The sequence below is a fragment of the Glycine max genome, chromosome 19 (assembly GCF_000004515.6).
Source record: "Glycine max cultivar Williams 82 chromosome 19, Glycine_max_v4.0, whole genome shotgun sequence".
NCBI classification, from domain to species: domain Eukaryota; kingdom Viridiplantae; phylum Streptophyta; class Magnoliopsida; order Fabales; family Fabaceae; genus Glycine; species Glycine max.
The window spans coordinates 45,465,037-45,487,266 of record NC_038255.2 but is presented as its reverse complement, the minus strand read 5'-3'; the positions used below and the strand labels follow the sequence as shown (position 1 = coordinate 45,487,266).

Sequence of the window (22,230 nt, the reverse complement as noted above, 5' to 3'; positions counted from 1 at the left end):
GTAATGGGTGCAAATTTCAGACTTTTCTATTTTCTTTGGTTGCTGATGCTTCTGGAGTTAGAATCTCAAAATCCCACAAGTGTTTCCTTATTTTTTCTGTTTTTCTTAATTTTCCTCCCAAAAAAATGACTTTTAGCCAAGTAATTTGGGGGAGATTGGAGCAAGCAAAGCTGCTTTCACCGTTTAACTTTTAGAGGAGTGTTACCTAGTATCTGACACACTTTGAACTTAAGAAACAGAAAATATAGTATTTTTAAAAATTATGAAAAATACAAGAAACAGAAAATATAGTATTTTTAAAAATTATGAAAAATACAATTCTCGAACAATAAAAGCCTAAATTGTTATCGTCTTGTAAATGATTTCGCGTGGAAGTTCCAATATCCTGTATTTGTTCACCACTGGCTGCATTGGAATCATCTCGTTTCCGTTCTGCTTTGTTCATTAGTATTGTTTTTTCCTTGGTATGAAATTTTTGTATTAATAAGGGGCTCACATGTTTTTTCTCTGTTTTTTTATCAAAAAAAATAACTAGGGGAGGTGGAAGGAAATCAGCAATAAGAGACAGGCGGTTTAAGTCGTTTGACTAACTAGTAATCATTTCGCGGAAATTTTAGGAACTGGAGTGATTTACCTAGCGTAAGTAATGCCATAAAGAATGTGTTGTTAATGGGCAAAACCCAGTATTACGAATTAAATGCAACCAGGAACCGACCATATCCTTTCATCGCCCACTTAGAAACAAAAGTAGTCCAGAGGTTTGATATGAACATAACCGTTGTCCAAGAATGCTCTAAAAGTGGAACTTAACCTCAAAACAAAAAAGAGAAAATTAATTGGGGGCACCTACAAACTAAGTTCAGGTGCTAATAATGCTGGTCTCAGATCCAGAACCACGAGGCAAGTGATGCAAAACACTAGTGGGAGATGAAGTTGAAATAGATGATCTGAGTGCCTCGGCCAGTGGTCCTCCCATGGAAGCCACTTGATTAGACGAGGCCCATCCTCCGGCCCAATTCAACTGCAGCTGCTCTGCCACGAGGCCCACATTCTCATTTCTTGGGCCTGGGTCCTCTCCATAGCCCGTGGACAATTTCAATGACACATCCGAGGAAGCAGCAGCAGCATTTCCGGGCATTGAAATAGAGAGGCTAGGGCCAGCAGCATTGTTTTCAACGTTGTCAGAGTCTTGCAGTGATCGTGGCCAATCATCGAAGAAATGCCTCAGCATATGGCCACCCCCTCCACCTGATCTGCCATCCCCACCCACATGGTCTTCGTCTTCATTCTTGGTCCCAGAGGAACTACATGTGGCCCATCAACAAGGCAGCAAAAAATATCAAGTTGGGACTTTCTTTGTATCACATGTCACAACGGTGCCAACAATATAAAAATTGTGGTCTTCTAACACAGGGACAGGCATCATTTCTAAATTTAGTTTAGAAAGGAACGGTTGGGGATTATTTGTGCCAAATCTAAAGTTATTGTTGTGTTTGCCATGCACTTAACGAAAACATAACAATATATTTTGTCCTTTCACTCTTTTGATAAAGGTGCCTCAAACTATTTAAGGAATCAAAATGAAAGAAAACAAAACATTAAAAAGTGTTATTAGTCCACTTCAATTATGATTCTAGTGAACTCCTAGGCATTGTTTTTTAATAAAAACTTCTTTTTATCGATTACCTAATCATTGATTTTGAGACACAAGTTTGCAAGATAACACTTCAATAGAAACAAAATGTATCACTTTTTTCCCCATATCTCCTGATGTGTTTTACATTGAAGATACATTAAATAGAGAAAATAGATCCCCACTTGATATCTTGTTCTAATCCAACCTGCTTTATTTCCCAAGTACGAGACATAGTGGCCATACCTCATATAGGGTCCCCATCCCAAGTTAGGCAGAGGCACCAGTACAGTAATAATAAGTCACAAGGATATACATCTCCTTAGATTACTTGTTCAAACCGGAATGCATCCAATTCAAACTTACTTTTTGAACGTCAATGAATTAAATCTCAAAAACGACAATGACAAAAAAGAAAAAAACTGAACCACAGAAGCAAAGTATGTCCCACCATATTTAAGAACAAGCTCGCATAGAACTAACATTTAGTCACCCTTTTTCCAAAGCAAAGCTCACTCGCTGATTGCCTTTTATTAGATACACTACTACACACAAACATCATTATTAAATAGTCCAAAGTAAAATCATAATGGAATACTTAGGCTGCAATATTCTTGGTTAACAAATCACATAAGAATGATAGTGAGAGCGAGAGAAGTAAGAAAGGCATTAAGATTACCGTTCATTAAGACGAAGAAGATCAAATGGGGATTTGAGTGAAGCAGAAGCTAGGGGTGGTGAAGAAATGGAAGATGAAGAAGCACCTAGTCCTAGAGATCCACCATCACAATTATTAGCACTAGTTGGTGTGGGTAGTTCCACAGGCTTTCTTGAACGGTTTCTTCCACGATGCATGTGGCGCTCACAGTACTTTTGCCCAGCCACCACGTCCCTCGAGCACCGCCATTTCTTGCCGTCGGTTCTCCGGCACCGCCCTGGCTCCGGATCCATCGCTCCTCTACCCCAATACCCTGATTGCAACACTGATCCAACAAACAAAACCATGTTCACCTTCTATAGCACCAATAGGATGCAACAACATAATATAACATCAAAAAACCCTATTCCACAATACAACATTTCTATTTACCACATACATTTCACGATGTTAGAAGTCTTTTTTATCTTAAGTGTTCCATATTTCATCAAAAGCCTGAAGATTTTTAATATGTAGTGGCATGGTTAGCAGATAAGCACTTCCCTTAAACATGTATCCTGAATACCAAAAAGAAAACAACGTTTTCCAAGCATGCTGTAACTCAACCATCTTCCTTAATCCGCACATGAGATCGGCTATGAAACCAAGACTGATGCAACAAGTATATCTTGTAAAAAATGTAAGCTTTGAGGTAAGTTGTTTTTTCTTTGATCAAATTATTGTTTTTTTTTTAAAAAAAAAGTAAGTTTTGGGGGACGTTGAACAGTCACAAAACACGAGAAAATGATGTAATATATGGGAAATGGTGTATGACAGTGAAGAATATGAATATATGAGATAATAATAATAAGATACTTAGAGAGAGAGAGAGAGAGAGAGAGTTACAAGCAGCAGGTTGGTAATGTTGGAGAGGGTGATGGAGGAAATAGTGAGGGGAATGAAGAAGGCTTTTCTTGATTGGTTGAAGGAGTTCAGGAGGAACAGCAGCACCAGCCAACATGTACCTGAATATCAAAGCCTGCAACTCAAGCTCCTGCCACTGAGACAAGCTGAAGTAGCTCCCCATCCCTGAACAGAACAGGCGTATTAAAGAGCAGACACCAACCCACAAAGGGAAAAAAAAGGAAAAGAGAGAAAAACGTAAGAGCCAAAGAAGAAAGGTAGTAGGTAATAAGGTTGTGTGGTAGTGGAAGAAGCAAAAAACTTGAAAAAGTAAGCACGGCAACTAATGCCTGAAGCTAATCAAACTTTCTTTCTTTCTGCTAAAAGGAAAAGAAAGAAAGAAAAAAAGAGGGGAAATAAAAAATCTTACTGGGAAATAATCTGTTAGTGGTTGTAGTGGTCATTGTTTCAGTTTCAGCTGCTAATGTTGAATCTGACAGGGTGCTGACTTTGCTGCTGCTGTTGGGTTCAGGTACAAACAAAGGGAGTGCAGTGGCAGATGGCTGTTGATGATGGGATTCAGGGAGAAGTTTTGGCATCTTTGTAGAATGTTGTTGTTCCTCTGACTCATGCTGGTTTCTCCATTCCTTCAGATGGAAGTCCATGGAGAGAGAGAGAGAGAGAGAGAGAGAGAGAGAGAGAGACTTGCTACTTACTAGTATTAAGTTTGGCTTAGTGTGTGAGTGTGGTGGCTAATTAACTTCGTTAGGTGTGTTGGACGTGTAAAGACCAAGTTTGTAAAAAGCTTTAGCAGTGTCCTCTGCGGGTTCCTTTATATCTTTGGCAGATACCTACCTGTGTTGGAGAGAGAAAATAGAGGGTGGTGGAGAGGGAGAGAGAGAGAGAGAGGGTTGTTTGTTTCTGACAGCAAAGCCTGCAAAGTTTGTTTCGAAGGCAGTGGGGGAAGGGTTAAGAGCACTTGAGAAAAAGACAGTGAGACAAGACAGGTGACTGAGGTGAGAGAAAAAAAGAAGAGCTAAGAAATAATAAAATAAGGAGATAGGTAAGAGAGATAAAAGAAAGAACCTGCGGTTTTTGTCTTTCTGCTTTGCATTGGAAATACCACTCGAGGGAAGAAGTAGCAGCAGCATAGCATGTAGGGCTTCTAAGTGGAAAAACCAAAGCTTTTTAGTTTTTACAATATTATCATAACTACTAGGAGTCTATAACAGTAGAGTGGCATAGAATAATAGTATTATTATATTCATCTGCTTTTATTGGGTTGGTTTTGGACGAATGTGGTGTCTGAAACAATGCAATGCAAAGGACATAGGGATAGGGAGATTTTGATCCGACAGTGCAGCTCCATTGCAGCAGCTGCTTGAGAGGATTTTCTTCAGCCTGGGGCTGGGGACTGACTGACTAGAAGAACTAAAAATCAAGGTTTATTGTAAACTCAGCATATTTAAGGAGCTAACATCTCGGGTTTCGTCTAACATTATGTCATTTGCATGTAGCATTTCGAGGGAGAGGGATTTTAACTAATCTTGTCTTTTTCTTATATTTTAAATAATATCATATGATACCATAGAATATCTACCACCATCATTTGCTAAATTTATTAAACTAGTATGATAGTATATGGTATATACTCTTTTTATGCTTTGAATTTTTAGTTTATTTTAAAATTATGGATGTTTTAAAAAATTAAGATCTAAGTATATTATTATGGAAAATACACAAATAATATTATATCAATAACATTTGGTTTTTACACTATTTTGGATAAAAAAATTTAATTAAGAAAAATAATTTATCAGAAAATTTGAATTGTTTGGATGTTTTTTTAAAAAAAATTTAAAATTTCAGAATTTTAAAACAGAATTTTAAATAATTAAAAATTTGAAATTTCAATTTTCTTATAAAAGGTGAAAAATGAAATTCTCTTCTTATAGTCGTCTTCTTCTTCAACAAACACCGTATAATTAGCACACCAATCATTTTTTTTTTCATTTTTTTTTTCACCTTCATAATTTTAATTTTTTTTATCCAAACATAAAATTTTAAAAATAAAAAAAATTCAATTAAAGTATTTAAAATTCTTAAAATTTAAATTTTCTCAAAATTTAAAATTTTTCTATCCAAACTCACTCTTAGTTAATTAGATGATAGGATTATGACCAGCGATGATTAAATCAAGCGGTTGAAATTTGCTTCCATTAATAATGTGATTCAAGGTTTGATTTCTGAATAATGCGGATGGAGATATTCTTATTGAAAGGAACAGTCCACTTATAAATGACACTAAATTCTCCTCATGAATTTAATAAAAAAAATCTAAGTGGTCGACTAAAATATACTTTTGCAATCATTTGTGCAAAAAGGAAAGGATAAGAATACAGTTAAAAAGAAAAATCTATGTAATTTACTATGATTTATAGTTGAAGGAGAAAATTAAATAAAGATATTTAATCGAAAATATAATAACTAATTGGTATTGTTGTGGAAGCAAAAGAGCAAGCAAAAAATTTGTTTATTCTATATGCCCTCGTAAGAGGGTTTTTAATAATTTTTTACTTTTATAGTTAGAAGAAGCTTTATGCGTCTATTAAAATGAAATATCAATGATTCATTATTTATTCGTTTATCGAGTATCATAAAATTAATATATAATAAAAACAAAACTCATGAGAAAAATTATTTTAAAAAATACGTATAAATTGTCACAGATATATAAAATAAAATATTCAATTGTGAGAGTTTGAAAGTGAAAAAAATAAAAATGTGGAAATTCTTTATTAGAAAACTCATTAATTAATTAGAACGGAAAATGCATACATTATTAATTATTTCATATCTGCATGATGTCTATTTCTTTATTATGATATGACATTATTTAAGCTTATACTCAACTAGATCAGGTGATCCGTGCCAAACACGCGCGGATTAATATTGTTTTTGAAATTTTTTATAAAATGGTTTATAGCTATCACTTTATTTTTATTAAAATTTGTATTAAATATTATATAATGTTTAAATATTTTTCTTAGAAAAAATTTTATTTAATATATTGACACATTATTGTTGAATATACTATGTGATATCTTAAATACAATTTTAATACATATATTATAATAAACTAAAATTCGGCCCTATTATACCATTATAAATTTAACATGTCTATAACTTTTTATAGTATAAAATGTATATTTTACGAACTTATAAAGCAAAATGATTTGAACATATATTTAAATAGTATAATGGATGAACATAGACCAATACAAATGAGAATAAAAAAAGAAGAAGAAACCCTATTGTTTTAGTGAGCCAAAAGTTAAAGATATTTTTATTTATGCATTGTCAAATATTTATCTGTAAATCACTTCTTTTTTTTTATTGATGTGCATATTTTATGATCATTGTCTGATATCAAAATTTTAAGATAGATTTATGATCATTGTGAGTGAAAACAGGTCTTGGAAAATAGATGGTCACATAAGATAGAGACTGATCTTAGTTTTTATTAATCATCATTGAAAACATAAAATCAATGGAAATTGTCTCCTTTAGAATTTAAAGGGTAAGCCGGAATTGGTAGGCCCCATATTCATTCTAGGAACCAATATTTTGTTTCTTATATTAGTGCCCGTCAAAATAATTATAAATATAATATTATTTCTGAGATCGTTAACCAATAATCTAGTTCCATTGCATTGGTCAGTTGCTTCATCAATGTTCCTCTTAAGAATGATGGAGACTCCAGCCTTTAACTTCAACGCGTGATTAAGAATTTCAAAACATTTAATTTCATTTAGGAACTTAATTAGTGGTGAACCATTGACCTTGTATTTCATTTTTTAACTTGCTCAACAGATTCTAGAGTTGGTGTCAATATTTCTCACTCTTGAAAATAATGTGTGACTTTTATGTTTTGTAATAGGTCAAGGTAGATATTAGTAGCCTGAAAATTCTAGAATAGCATAAAGTTATAATTGTTACTGAGTAGAAGGAAAACTTCTTTAAAATAATTTATCTACATGATTCTAGAATAATATTAATCCAACATTGTAGAGAAAAACTTTTTTTCACTACAACACAACTGCCTAACACGTATCAAGTTATAATTATTACTTTTATAATTGATATGTTACACATTTTTTCACTAATTGATTTTAATTACCATTATATTATATATTTTTATCTAATTGTTTTGGTTGCAACTGGCTAACAAACATCAATCCAACATTGTAGAGAAAAATTTCTTCTTTTTTTTTTTACTACAACAGAATTGACTAACACGTATCAAGTTATAACCATTACTTTTGTAATTGATATGTTACACATTTTAAACATTATGATTGCAATAAAATGAATAGAGGCAATTTTTTTTATTTGATCGAATCTTCTATAAACATCATGTGACTTTTAATGATCCAAAGATGTTTAATTGCACAGTTATTTTCTAGCCAAGATAATATGGGCCGGGTAAATTAGAAACAGATTTAGTAATTGATCGATGGAGATGATTTTATGATTTGAGTTATTCTCTTCCATTGGTGATTATATGGGTAAATCATAAACTTAATTACTAATTGGTTTTAGTAATTAAAATCAAAATTAATTAGCAAAACTTGTGAGAAAGCCATATGTGTATTTACCTTTTTTTTTTTAATTTATTCTCCTATGTAGATACTACAAATGACATAATGATTCTCTTTTATTTTTACCTTGATTTAATAAAAAATATTTATTGACTTTATTAAAAATTAATTTTATAAAAAATCTAATTACTTATTTTTAATAATTTTTTTCTTTTTAATCATATTTTTTCTATCTATAACACTAAAGCGTGAAATCTTACTTAATAATTATATTATCTCATACCAAAGTGATACGAAAAAAATGAATGAGAAATATTTTTCGATTAGGATGTATATATTAAAAATAAATAAGTTTTCTTACAAATTATTAATTAATTAAATATAGATATGGGGTTCTCCCCTTCATTCCACCAAAAATAGATAGAAAATAGATCTTGGCAATATATTAAATTTAAGTCTTGTTAGCCTTATGTAATATCACCACTCAATTCAGAGTTGGCAAAATATCAGCACATCCCAAGCTTCGGCTTCATTTAGAAGCTTGAATTGAATTTGAGTTCTTTTATCCAACCCACTATAGCTTGTAGCTTAAATTGAGCTTACGACCAACCTAACCTTAATCGTTATATGAAATATATGGTTTAAGTTTAAAAATCGCATTTCTTACAACATTGTGGCAATATGAGGAGTAACAAAGATCAAGGTTGCGTGGTGGGTGGTTTGGCTATCAGTCGTTTGGGCTCTGTGGAAACACCGCAATGACATTGTGTTCAATAATGCTAACTGTGATTTGGAAGGAAGCAGTTTTGGATGCTGCTAAGTACTGTGCTTGGACTTGGCTAAAAGCAACACTGTAAATGACTTTGATATATCACTTTATAGTTGGTGCATTGACCCCTTAGATAGCTTGAATCATTGTTGGTAACCTTGACAGAGGGAGATCCTTATGCAGGGTGAATTCTTCACGTGGCAAACTGCTGCACTTAATATGGATTTGGTCATCTTTATCTGCATTATTCCAAAGTTGCCACATTCAAAATCAATCTGCTGCATGGGAGGATAAATGTTTTCGGCAATTGGATATGCAGGTTGGAGGCTTTTATGTTTATATTTGGCAAATGTAGTGCTGATCAGACACGACTTTTCTATGTTTAACACTTCTCTTGGTTAGCTTTGTCACTCCTTGTGTCAAAGGCTAATTGGTTTTTTCATATAATATACTATTCTTTTGACTGTGCAAAATAAATAAAAAGCTTAACTAAAATTTTGTTCACAAATTAAATATGGATTTTTATGGCCTAATCTAATTATGACCTGGCATGGGCTTTGTCTTCAAAAAGACCTTAAAAAACTTTTTTTTTAATCTCACACTATATACTCTTCTCAAAACCTCATACTCATAAAATGTCTCACATCTTTTCATTGAACCATTGAAAAATGTTGTTTCTTTTAGAATTTACTCAATCTCTTAATCAAATAATCTTATAACAAAATAGGAAAATTAAATTAAAAATAAAGTAAAATATATTCATTTACTAAACATTCAGCTTAACTAACCCGTGTTCCATTCTCAATCAGTCTCAACTAACCAACTTCCGACAAACTCTCACTCCACCTTACACATTCGTCTTCATGAGAGTAAGTAATATACACTCATAAAAATTATGCTTATATTTTCTTTTTGTGTAAAAATTACTTTCATACACATGTACATCATCGTGTAAAAATGAACAAACTAAATCAAAAGGGTGATTTGCATGTCTCAGATTAGGATCATAAATCCTAGCTTTTTAGTTAACTAGTTATGTATCCCTGCCTCTTCGGTTTTTTTTTTTTTTCATTTTACGCATGTTTGCAAACGGCATGTGGATATAGAAATAAGTTTGTGTATAAATAAATCATGAAATACTAATTTTACCACCAAAAAAAATATGTATACTAATAGCTCTTTTTAAATGTTAATCTATTAAATATTTACATATAATTAGTATATATGGCTTAGGGTGGAAAACCAATAAAATAGTTCTATTGTTAAATGTTTATATTAATAATTTAATATATTATTATAATTAATCTATATTATTGTGTCAAGTAATATTATAATAAAAAAATGTAATCATTTAATTTTGATTAAACAAGTATTATAAATTAATCTAAAATCAACTTAATCTTAGTTTTTTCTTAATAAATAATATTTTGAAATATTTTGATCTTGAAAACATTAAGAGTTAATTATCAAGGTTATTTAAGCAGGAGGGTGCTAAAAGGTAGAAGATTCTTTTTTTATGCTCTTATATAATTTTTATAATATTTTTAAAAATTTATTAATTAATATCTTAAGAATATCAGTTAGTATTTTTCACGAGCATTTTATTAATTAATTACTATAGTCAATTACAACAATAGTGTTTTGTTTTAGTATCTGGCGGAAAGATATTTATTCCAAATCTCGTACCCATTGTTTATTGTATCTGTTTGCTTTGTTAATATGTTGAATCTCAAGTTTCCAGATTTAATATAGAAGGAATAGCCAAATAGGCAACGGTCTAAGTAAAATACAATAGTAGTATAAGATAAAGAAAATATCAAAATAGAAGTAAAAAAGCATTGGATCAACATAGTTTAGTTTACGTAACTTAATTCGTCCGTTTGTGGAGACACAGAGTTGAATAAGAATTAAAAAAATGTAAAGAAAAAAAGTGATGACATTCACATGTCTCAAAACTGAAATAATATGTCACTCACACAACACTGTCATTAGTGACAGTAGATGAGACTTCTGTTCACGTGGGTCCCATCTTACCTCTTTATTTTAACATTTTTTGTTGGATAAAGCCAGGCACGCCGGCACGCGAGGCCTTAGATTATCTCACGTGACTTCTTTTCTCGAGGGTCTTTTCTTTTCCTTCATTTATTTTACTTTATATTTTTTTGTCTTGTTGGACACACTTTCGTGCCTCATATAATTATTCATGATAATCACATCAGTGAGCATTTGACCGAATGACATTTCACATTTTGGACTTTATGGGCGTATCATCATCATCATCATCGTTCTATAATGTTATATTCAACCTGGTTGTTAATAACAAGAGAATTCAAACTTTAAATATTTTAAGTGAGGTTGTTGATTTACAATTGAAATACCTTAACGAGAGTGTTTCCACAATTGAAACAAAACGGAGAAGCTTTATTTTTTATATGATTGGATGGAAGGAAAATTGGAAAAAAAAAAGGAAAAATTTTAAATTTTTGTATCTATAAAATAACTTTTTCTCTTATTTTCTCTCTAATTAAATAGAAGAAAATATTTCGTTAGTTATTTTTTTTTCTCCCACTTTCTCTCTTAGCAAGCAAAACAATCATGAAAATTGAAAAAAATGAGGCACTGAGTAAAAGTACGCCAAGGAAGCAGAACCGAAAGAAAAAAACTCAGTGGCAACTACTTCTAACTACCAACCTAACTAACGTGAATGCATGTGTATAGTGAGTGTTATGTTAAGCCAATTCTTGTTGAAGTTATTTTACAAATGTATACTTCTACACTAAGATCGTGTTTGGTTGAAGAAAAAAAATGACACAAAAAGATGTAGAAAAGAAAAAGAAAAAGACGGGAGAATGAGATAGTTTTTATGTTATTTGATAGAAAAGAAAATAAAAAAAAAAATTGAGGCATTGAGTTCCTTGACATATGTTTATGATTATAAGTGAGCTTGGACTTTGGATACCCCGTTTAACCCATGTTGAATGGAGAAATTAAGTTTTCAATGTAAAAATGCAGTGACAAGCCACTTGTTTTGGCATTACATGATACACAAACATGTACTATATGTTCATAAAATTGGGAATCTAAACTTCCTTTATTCAACTCGAAATTTGGACTCTCAATAACTTTGTTATGTTATCTCATATTAAGCTTCAAATCCAAACTAAAACATATATTAAATTTATTGAAATGAAATTTTAAAATAAAATGAAAATAATATAACTCATTAAACTTAATTAAGTATTTATTAAAACAAATTACAAATTATAAGAACTATTTTTATAAATACAAATAAGTTTTTAGTAGAAGGAATTAACTTTTATATCGTGACTTTTATAACGTGACAAATTAAGGTTTAAATCTATGTTATGAGAGGTGGTCATATTTAATAACCAACTGTACCTCAAATAGGATTGCATTCAAAGAAATTTAAAATGATAACCATGTCAAATAAAAAAAATTAATAATTTTTTCATGTCTTAACCCAATACTTAAATGGCTATATTTTAATAGCCTTTTACATGTTATTGAATCAAAAGAGATTAACTTATTGTTATTTTTTTACTAACAAATGCTAATTTGCAAGTTTGGATATAAATATTGGAAGAATTTAAACTTGTAATCTCTTTCTCCTTCTCCCGTTACCCTTAAGCCAAATTTATTGTTATATTTTTTAATAAAAATAAAAACTATTGATGAAAAAAATTTCAAAACCATTCAACAAAAAGTTGTGTGCATACGTTAAACAAAACATTCACCACATACTCGAAATAAAAACATTGATTAAAAAAGCTTCATAAAAAAATAAATTATTCGAACTTTCTTTTAATTTACACTTCTTATCTGAAATTTTCTCTATCTAAAACTTTCCCAAAATCCTTTTCTTTATGTATTACAAATTTATCCTCCTCGAGTTGGATAGTAAGGAAGAAAAGTATTTTTATGTATTAAATGCAATTATTTATCCAAAATTTAAAATGTGAGACTATTGATTAAGTTGAAATAAATGTTGCTAATTGATGTACATATTAGCGGTAACTCTATTTAATTTTATGAATATGATACGTTTCAATTCAAAATTCTTACTTTCGCATAAAATTAACAAAAAAATTTCTTAAGATGGATTTTTCTTATCATACAAACATGTGCATTTATAAAGCACCGGTAAAATAGCTCATGCCATGCACGAGTAAATGTTACAAATATGGTATAATTAAATCCCTTTATCATAGTGAAAAAATGAATTTATTAATTTCTCAAACGTCAAAAGTTTTAGAAAACATTGGATCAACATAAATTATCCCACGATGGACTATTTTTTTTATAAAAAATTCGAATCAGATTATGCCAAAATAATTCGAAAACTAAAGTTTTTAGTTTAATTTATATTTTATATTAGATTAATTGGATCACCTCAATGAACCATGTTCATTTTAATTCTTCTAATAAGGCTCCTAATAAATTTGTGTAAATCTATTTACAAGTGGCCTTGAGTTGTCCAACCAATAATTTTTTTTTACATCTTTTCCTCACAGATAAACATATTTGATCAAGAAAGTCTAACTCAATTAGTTACTTAATGTACATGAGTTATTATGATTATGTTAGCCATTGAAACCACCATTTTGAGATGTTGCACAAAGCTTTGGATTCAACGTGATTTCATGCTGGTTCTCAAAGCCTTCAAGTCTCCCAATGCTAATTCCTTGGACACTTAAAATTAGGTAGCTAAACTATATAAAGCACTTGTAATATGTCCTTTTGTGTTTCTCACATTTAGTGTGAGGGTTTTTTTTTTTTTTTTGTGTGTGTGTGCAAATAAACTTACCTCTCATGGTAGTTCCACAAATGGTTTTGTTTGGTGGGATTTCGTTTCCACTTTTTATTCAAAAAGAGTTTTATAGGAATAAATATGATCTTTCTTGTTATAGGTTGAAATGATTGTACATGAATTTTGATTTTTTTGTCCCTCCATGATTTTGATTTTCTCTTATGGATTTAATATAATGGAGTGTTGTATTTTGGTTGTTGAAGGTTAGAGTGTTAACCTAGTTGGAATTGCTCCCTTCAATCAGCCTTAGCACACCACCAAATTTCCTTGGAGGGGGCGCATTTTGATTTAGCATGTTGTAGGAAACTTGTTGACCGATTGAATGTATTTTAATTGGATTAAATTCAATTTTCGTCCAATAGTTTTTAAATTTAACAATTTTGATCCTTTCTTATTTATCCTCAATTTTTCAATAGAAATTATTAACATAACATCTAAGTGATGTGATATTAATAATGTGTTAAACTGTTATATTATTTATCATGTCATATTAGGATATTTTATGACTTATATGTTAATTAAGCCAATAATTTCTATTAAAAAATTGATGGCAAATTAACAATAAACTAAAAACACTAAATTGTACAAATATAAAAGGCTAAAATTACACCACCATTAAATTACAAGGAAGAATTTAAGCCGCTTAATTCTAAAGATATGTTCATGAGTTTATTCTGCTTTTGTTTGTACTTTCTCCTGGCTTTTTTAGTCGTAAAGTTTTGTGATAGTTTTATGAGAATGTCTTAAAATTTCTTAAAACATCGTCATAGAAAATCTCCTGTGATTACTCGTTCGTAAAGAAAAATTTCAATGACACAAATTATTCGAAATATACCAATGCCCTATTATTGTTGTTTTGTCGGATCCGAATAATTTGGGGTGTGCAAATAATGTAGTCATTGAAAACAAAGTAGCATCATCATTGAAGTTGATATTCAACCTTATAAAAAGAACAAAATGTAATATTGAATTTGGATAACTATAAAATAATTTTTTTCATGAAATTAAAACTATTGATTAAATCAACTTTTAATATTTATTAAATTAATTAACTTAATTTTCCAATTTAATAACCATAAGTCAATATAATCTATAATTTTAAAGATTAAATTGACTTATATACACTAAGTAAAAGTACTAAATTATTATTAATCACAAAATTAGAGGAATATCACATTGTTAATATTAAGAATTAAATTAATTAATAATTATTAAATTAAATGATTAAATTTATTTTTCATAACACAAAAAACTCAATTAATTAATAATATTATTCTCAAAGATTAAATTAATATTTTAACAACCTACCAGAGTCAGTTAATAGTGATGAATGAGGAGTTTGAGAAATTTACATGAAATTTTGTATTTGAACTTTGTCATTGTAAAAAAAATTAACATTTTTGGCATATAATGTACAAAGCCATTTTTTTGGCATATAGGCCCACTCTGAACAAAATAGGTTGAATACGGTGTCGAAAGTTTTTTAAAAAAAAAGAGAAAATAACTAAAAAATTGTTCCAACTTTCAAAGGTTGGTAGTGGTTTATATACAAGCTCACTGCTAATTTAACATTGCAAGCAAATCAACCCCCTCCCTCCATTTTTAACACGGTTCTCTCTTATAAAAAAAATATTTCATATTCCTTAAAAAAATATTCATATTCCTATTTCGTTTTTGGTTTACAGGGAGGAGTTGAACTTCAATATCAAAAAAATTACAACAACAAATGTACACATGCTCAGCTAACCAACTGAGCTAGATCTCTTAATCACATTCCTATTTCTTAAGCCATAATTTTACCCCTTTTACATGCAGTATGCATAAAAAGATTTATTTTTATGTTGATTTACGGTGTCATCAATGATATGGTTTATTGTCATTTATTGGTTAGTAAATCACGTAATTTTAGTTCAGTAATAACTTTTTCCTAATTGTTAAAAAAAATCTATTTCATGCCATTAATATATAAAGTCGTTCATTATGTGTGGGTCATCCTAATTTGAATATATCCAGCTTGTAAATACTGTTATAGTCCTGAATGCAAGCAGACGCACGCACATAAGGTTTCCCGTCATTACTGAGATTAAAAACAGAGGTTTACAGCCGAAATAAATAAAAGTTGTTTATAATGTCATGATTCTCATATAATCATAAAATTACCATATATGAAAAAATTATTGACTTTTATAAAAATTATTTTAAATTTCATATTTAATATATTGACAGTATAAAGATTATTTCAATAACAGTGTCTAAAAATTAAACTCAAAGAAAATAACTTTTTTTTTAGTGTTTTTGTCAACACAAGTCTTTAATTACATATGAGCATCTATAATACAAACTGCAAGTCCAATTCCATAACTAGAAGCCCATCAAGGATTTGGAGTTGGGCTGGGCCGCAGAGTGGAACCAAAACTGAAGTCGCTATCATGTCCCACGCCACGTGACTATGTTTTGGCGTCTAAGGTTCTTGGCGACAACTCATAATCAAATGACTGAGAGAGCTCAGTCACCATGAACCGGTAACGCAGGAGGCAGGACTCAGTTTGTTCCAACATACTAATCCCCCCTTGTGTAATTATTAGTTGTATTTACTATTTACCCAAACAAGCCACTCAATAAACATTATAAGCATGATTTGGGTAGTATTTGACTTCATTTTCCATGAAAATCATTTTTTTAATTAAATTTTACTTATTTTTTAGTTAAATTTTAAATTATTCATAATCTTTTTTTTTGAATGTTCTATTTTACTAGTTATTGTAGTTGTAAAAACTTGGCCATCAATAAACCAATATAGTTGTAATTGTTAGTGATGCTATGTAAAACTACATGTGTGATCACTCAAGAGATTAAGTTCTTAGTTTAGAATTTCATTTCTGTTATCTCCGTTTTTAAAATACAATTTTTTTTTTTTGCGATATTCTTTTTTTTAGGTGAATTTACGCATTATTTATCCCTCAAATCTAAAAAACTCGAGTGTATGAAAATAAATTAAAATATAATGCAAAATTTTCATATATTTTTCCTGAAGAATTTAAATTTTTAGAATTATTAGTTCATGATACTTAGTACTAATAGCTAGCAAAATCACATTAATAACAAGATTATATTATTATTATTATTAAAAACGAACGGTTTAGAATAGGGATGTAACAAATTTGTGTTTTATTTGCTTTGCCGACGAGAGAACCAAGCCAGCCTCCAAAATGGTCTTAATCCTTTACCAAGACTTGGTACGACTTATTATTGACGGGAGAAAAAAATAAAGATAAAATATACAAGACTTTTAGTTTGAATACACTGGACGAACGTAACATAATCGTTTTATTTTATGAACGAATATATTAAATTTAAAATATGTCGAATATATGGGCTACATTCCATGATTTCATCTCAATTATACTCCGTTGCCAAAGCACGCCGTTGAAATTTGAAACTGACGTGCTATTCTGTCTAGTTTTCGACCAGGCGGAAGGTATTTAATGCTACAACTATAACTTTCTTCAAAATTTGCATTCTCTAAGTAACCTTGCTATGACCATCAATAGGAAACAAAGATAAAAATAAAAAAGTTTAAATTATTATTTTTTTTCCTAATTTATTTTTAATTGATTGAATTAAGTCTTTCTCTCAATTAAGGCTAATGATGTTAGCATTGTAGGATGCAGATGTCACTTTCATACTTTCTAGAAGTTTGAAAACCGCCAGTAAGTGTTTTGCTAGTTTTTTATTTTATTTCTTATACTAAAAAAAAGTCTACCTTCCATCAGTGAAAATTTCCAATAAACCCAAACCCCTTCAGCTTCGACACCCCACCCAGACCCAAACTACAATTCCTATAGCACCTACCTCGTCACTCTTCGACACCCCCACACAATAAATTGGTTCAATGAAATCCCCAACCTCCAGAAAAAAGAAATAAATATATTTTCTATAGCATTAGATCTGCTTTTGAGAAACATAAGTGGAAGCAGCGTGATTGACTCGCCACAAAGAAGAGGAGACTCTAGAAGGAAGAGACCCTCCTAGTAGCAACCCTCTACTCGTTCATGGCGGATCTACAACTACGACACCAGATTTGTGTCAACTGCTGTCGCGAACGAGAGAAATCGACAACCGCTCCGTCGTCGAGAATGAGGGTTCTGCAAACCTTAACTCTTTCGCTCAGTTGCCGTCAACACGCAACATTGAATCCGAGCCACCGTCGTCAAAACCCTACTACGAACGAGGGAGATCTGCAACTTCTTCATGACCAGTCTACAAACAAGGCTATGAATTATTATAAAATCAAATAAAGAAATTGTGGCGTTTTAAAACGCTCCGTATGTGAAAACTACTCGCCAGAAAGCGTAAAAGCGAGTCCCCATTGCATTAACGTCATTAACCAAATTTAGACAGAAAATTTTAATTGAACTAATTTTAAAAATTAAAGGATTAAATTGAATCATTTAATAATTAGAGTATTAAGAAAATAGATTAGAAGACCAAATCCGTTAGCCAATAAAAAATTATGTTAACACAGTATAAAAAAAAAAAAAATTGTTATGTAAATATAAGATAAATTTCGTAAAATTACATAAATTCTTATTGCTTTTTTTAACGTATTTCGTGTCTATAGAGACATTGCTGTTGATAATTTTTGTTGCAGGTGTGACATTCATCAGGAAACAATCATGCATATTGTCTTCCATTGTTTCAAAGCCAGAAGAATATGGGTAATGATGGGAATAGAAGATTGTGTCCAACCTAGAGATGATGTGTGTTTGAGTAGTGGCTTTGTACCCATGCAAGCACTGATTATGGGATTCGTTTTACTATTAAGGTTTGGAAGGCTCGCAACATTGAGGTGTTGAAGGATAAAATATGGCCAGATCGATGATCTTACATCTACCTTCAACAACCTTCTTAGCAAGCAGGCACCAACATCTACTTTGGCTGCTCCAGCAACAAACGTTGTGAAGATTAACGTGGATGGTAGCTAGCTCTAGAGACAATCCAGGCAGTTCCGGTTTGGAGACTTGTTAAGGGTGGTCAAAATCAACATCATTCTTATGTTGTGCTCCTTTCCATAATTCGTCATAACTTCAGGGAGGAAAATGCTTGTGTTGATTTGCTGGCCAACCATGGTTCCTCGTCAGATTATCCTTTCTTCTTGTGCCAAGATTGCCATCCCCAACAAATTTCTATTCTTTTGCATTTAGATGTCATGCCCACTGTCTTTAACAACTTGTAGTTTCTTTTAATAAAGAAATGAAAGATTAATTAAAAGATATTCATGTAATACATAAGAATATGTCAGTATATATTTTTAAAAATTATCATAAGAATAAATGAAAGGAGAAAAAATTATATAATTTCACAAAATCTCAAAAATAATTAGTGTAATTTACTCTATTATTTACTAAACTCTTATACTTGAATTGTGTGCTTTTACTAGTGTTGATGTTAATTTCTTTAGCGTTGTATTATTTATACAATTTTTTTTAATCGTTCTAATTAAGATATTTACCTCTCCCATGGAAACCGTATCAAGAATATAAAGTCTACTTTAGGATCAGGGCACTAGACTTACACACATAAAAAAAAATGATACTTTTTTTAAAAGAAAAATGTTACTTTCAACATTCAATTTGTTATTGTACACTTAGAGGGAGGGAGAAACATATATAAGTATAATAGGATTTTGATGTGATAAAAAGAGATATATAAAAAAAATAAAAAGTGTTGGAAGACTATTTAAAATAATGAAATATTATGTATTATTATTTTTTTAATGCAAAAAATGATACTTAATCCCAAGATCGAATAAAAAAAAAATGATACTTAATCTGAGGGACAAATCCAAGTGAGGCAATCAGGGGCCTTGCTCCGCCTACTGTAGGATCCTTTGTGTATACATGAAAGAGAGAAAAACAAAAAATAACATTAAAAAATATTAATAAAGTAAAATATATAAGAAAAATATGTTTTTGAATTGATATTTGCTTTTGTAGATCATATCTCTAATTTTCTTCATAAGAATAATAATAAATATTTTTTTAAAACTTTTCATTTGTTAAATAATTATTTATTAGAACTTAAATATTTAAATAATTATGTAAAAATAAATAAATTCCTCTTTTAATATACTCATGAATCCGTGGCTGCCAGATCCCTCTCAAATTCTATTATTGTATATCATCAAATGGATTTTTTTTTTATTTTTAGTGGCCTTATTGATGTCTGGAAGATTTTATTAGTAATTCACACATTTTAGAAACATATCATATTATTTAATTCATTTAAGAAAATGCATTTCATATTTTACCTAAGTTTGATGAATTGTGATTTTTTATGAATTAATTTAATTAAAATATACTAACAATATAAATAATTTTTATACTATGATATAATTCATGTAAAAAAAATAACACTATAATCTATTCATAAATTATCATGGTAAGATAACTAATTTTTGTATAGTTTAAAATCTACATAAAAAATTATTTCAAATTGATTAGTAGCATAATATAAAAACTTCTCAATTAAATAGTTCATAGAAATTAAACTCATCTTTTCACAATATTTTAACAAAACCAAACTTTACTCTCGTGTAAAGTCACTATTTTTTGGACTAAAATCCCTCTTGCCTCTGTAACAAGATATTCTCTTTAGTCAAAATCTAAACAATTCATCTTATTGATCTCTCTTTAGAGTGCAATGACCTATCATATCAGCTGTTTAGGGTATATTTGATAGAGAGAAATAAAAAAAGATGAAAGATAAGAGATGAAAAGACATGAAAGTGAGATTATTTGATATAGATGAGATAAAAAAAGATGAAAGTTTCAAACTACAATTGATCAGATAAATATTAAAAGAAAAAAAATTATAAATTTTCAATTTTGAGGTGAGGATGAAAACGAGACACACCACACACAGGACAAATGAGGATAAGATGGAAACGTTATCATTGACTTCAGGGGGTGAAAGAATGTACATGTGGGCCCACATTCTCTCAACAACTTTCATCATAATTTAGTTGTTCCAAATGCAGGGGTGAAAGAATTTAAGTACATTTCATTGCCGAACAACTTTGATCGAATTAAGGTGCTATCAAACACACGCTTAAGGTTAACTGGATTTTGGCTGCATATAAAATTAACTGAAGAGGTTCTTATTTGGTATTTTTATACGGAAGACCGAGCATCTACAAGATTCATACAGCGTTAATAACAATTTTGATCACTGATTATTTTTCAAAAGAACAATTCTCCGTCATAGAAAAAAAACAATAAATAGCGTGAACCGAATCTTTCAAAAACAGTTGTCACGGCTGTAACGTAATGGTCACCTAACTCCAAAAACCCAACGGCTACGGAAAGCAGCAGTCTTGTGAGTACAGAGTGGAAATGTGGCATACAACGGTAGATACACTCATACTGTCATATACATGTCCTCCACACTTCCTTTGTATTTTTTTTTCCTCGACGAAATAGTGGTACTTAAAATTATATAAATGAAATATAATTAACTCCTTTCATTTATATATAAAGAATTAAATTAATAAAAAAGTTTCAAACTCTTGAGTTCAATTTTGGATTTTAGCCTTTCAGAAAAATCAACTATTTCAAAAAAACATCCTGTTTCCATTCTTTTGTTGCTGAAGTGAAAACCTGAATTACACTTACTCATCATTACCTTTGAAAATATATACTATAATGAACTTCCAACTCGATTGAGAATTTTGGAAACTCTCAGGCGCACCTCCACCTGATGATTAACTTCGCCCGCTACTTTCACAATTTTGAAATAACATCATAATAGTACATTTTTTTTAACCTCAAACATGCATTCTAGCATCAGTCTTAGAGCAAAACATATCCGGCGCGCGCGCGCGCACATATATATATATATATATGAAGAGAGCAAAAAATATTTAATAGTTTAGTTTAAATAAAATTTTAAAAATATATTCAAAGAAGAAAAATAAATAAAATAAAATAAATTTATTTTATATAAGTAAAAACAATATTTATTGATTTCAATCTTTTTAGAGCTTCTATCATTTAACTTTTTCTATAATATAAAAATGACAATTCGTTTTTACCTTTTTTTCTATAAATGTTTGCTGGAATTTCTTTTCCAAAGTGACTCTAAGAAAATGAAAATGAAAATTTTTCACTAATAAAAAAAGAAGAGATAAACATTTGTTTATCTCACTAATCTTAGCCCTAAAAATTGTTTATCAAATCATATTTATCACCAATATACATAAGCAGAATTATAATAAAATTGAAAGTGGATCCTCTGCAAATTTTGAAAAAATGAAGACATGTTAACTGAAAAAAGGTGATGTGATGGAAAGTATTAGTAATTAATATGATTTTAATTTTTACTATTGAATTCTGAATGCAAATCCAATAAAACTACAAAGTATTTTAATTCCTTTCGAGACAAATACATTAACGCGCTCTTTTTTAATGAATCCAAATTGCTTACGTAGGCATTAGGTCCTTTAGCTTGTTTAATGGCCTCGTTCATATTTTGCTTTCTTCATTTAATATTTGGTGGGTAGGTGCTAAACTTTTCTACTTTGGTGGCTAATTAAATAATTTGAATTTGTTTAGCTGAAGAAAAAATCCCATGCCGCAGGCGACTGATACTTTGTTTGGGCATCCACCATGAGGAGTGGCCCCCACTTGAAGATTCCTTGCTCTATGGGCATCTCTGATTCCATGTCTTCACCCCTAATCACCACCGTCGAATTAAAACCATCACTGCCTTTTGTTTTCTCATTTAAGAATTTCACGTTGGAAAAGAATACATTGTCATTGCCTCAGTGGATAATGGTCCACTCACGCCAACGATGAGAAA

At 30.3% G+C, this 22,230-nt stretch overlaps 1 protein-coding gene across 1 annotated transcript; it reads right to left on the bottom strand.

Annotated features, from left to right (window-relative positions):
* Nucleotides 1-661: 661 nt before the first annotated feature.
* On the bottom strand, nucleotides 662-4,215 carry GRF20 (growth-regulating factor). Its single transcript, XM_003553541.5, has 4 exons — nucleotides 3,604-4,215; nucleotides 3,177-3,359; nucleotides 2,313-2,616; nucleotides 662-1,304 (listed from the first exon to the last, which is right to left on the bottom strand). Exons 1-4 carry the CDS (start codon nucleotides 3,836-3,838, stop codon nucleotides 860-862), a joined length of 1,167 nt encoding a protein of 388 aa, XP_003553589.1. The 5' UTR covers nucleotides 3,839-4,215; the 3' UTR covers nucleotides 662-859.
* Between the last annotated feature and the right edge of the window lie 18,015 nt (nucleotides 4,216-22,230).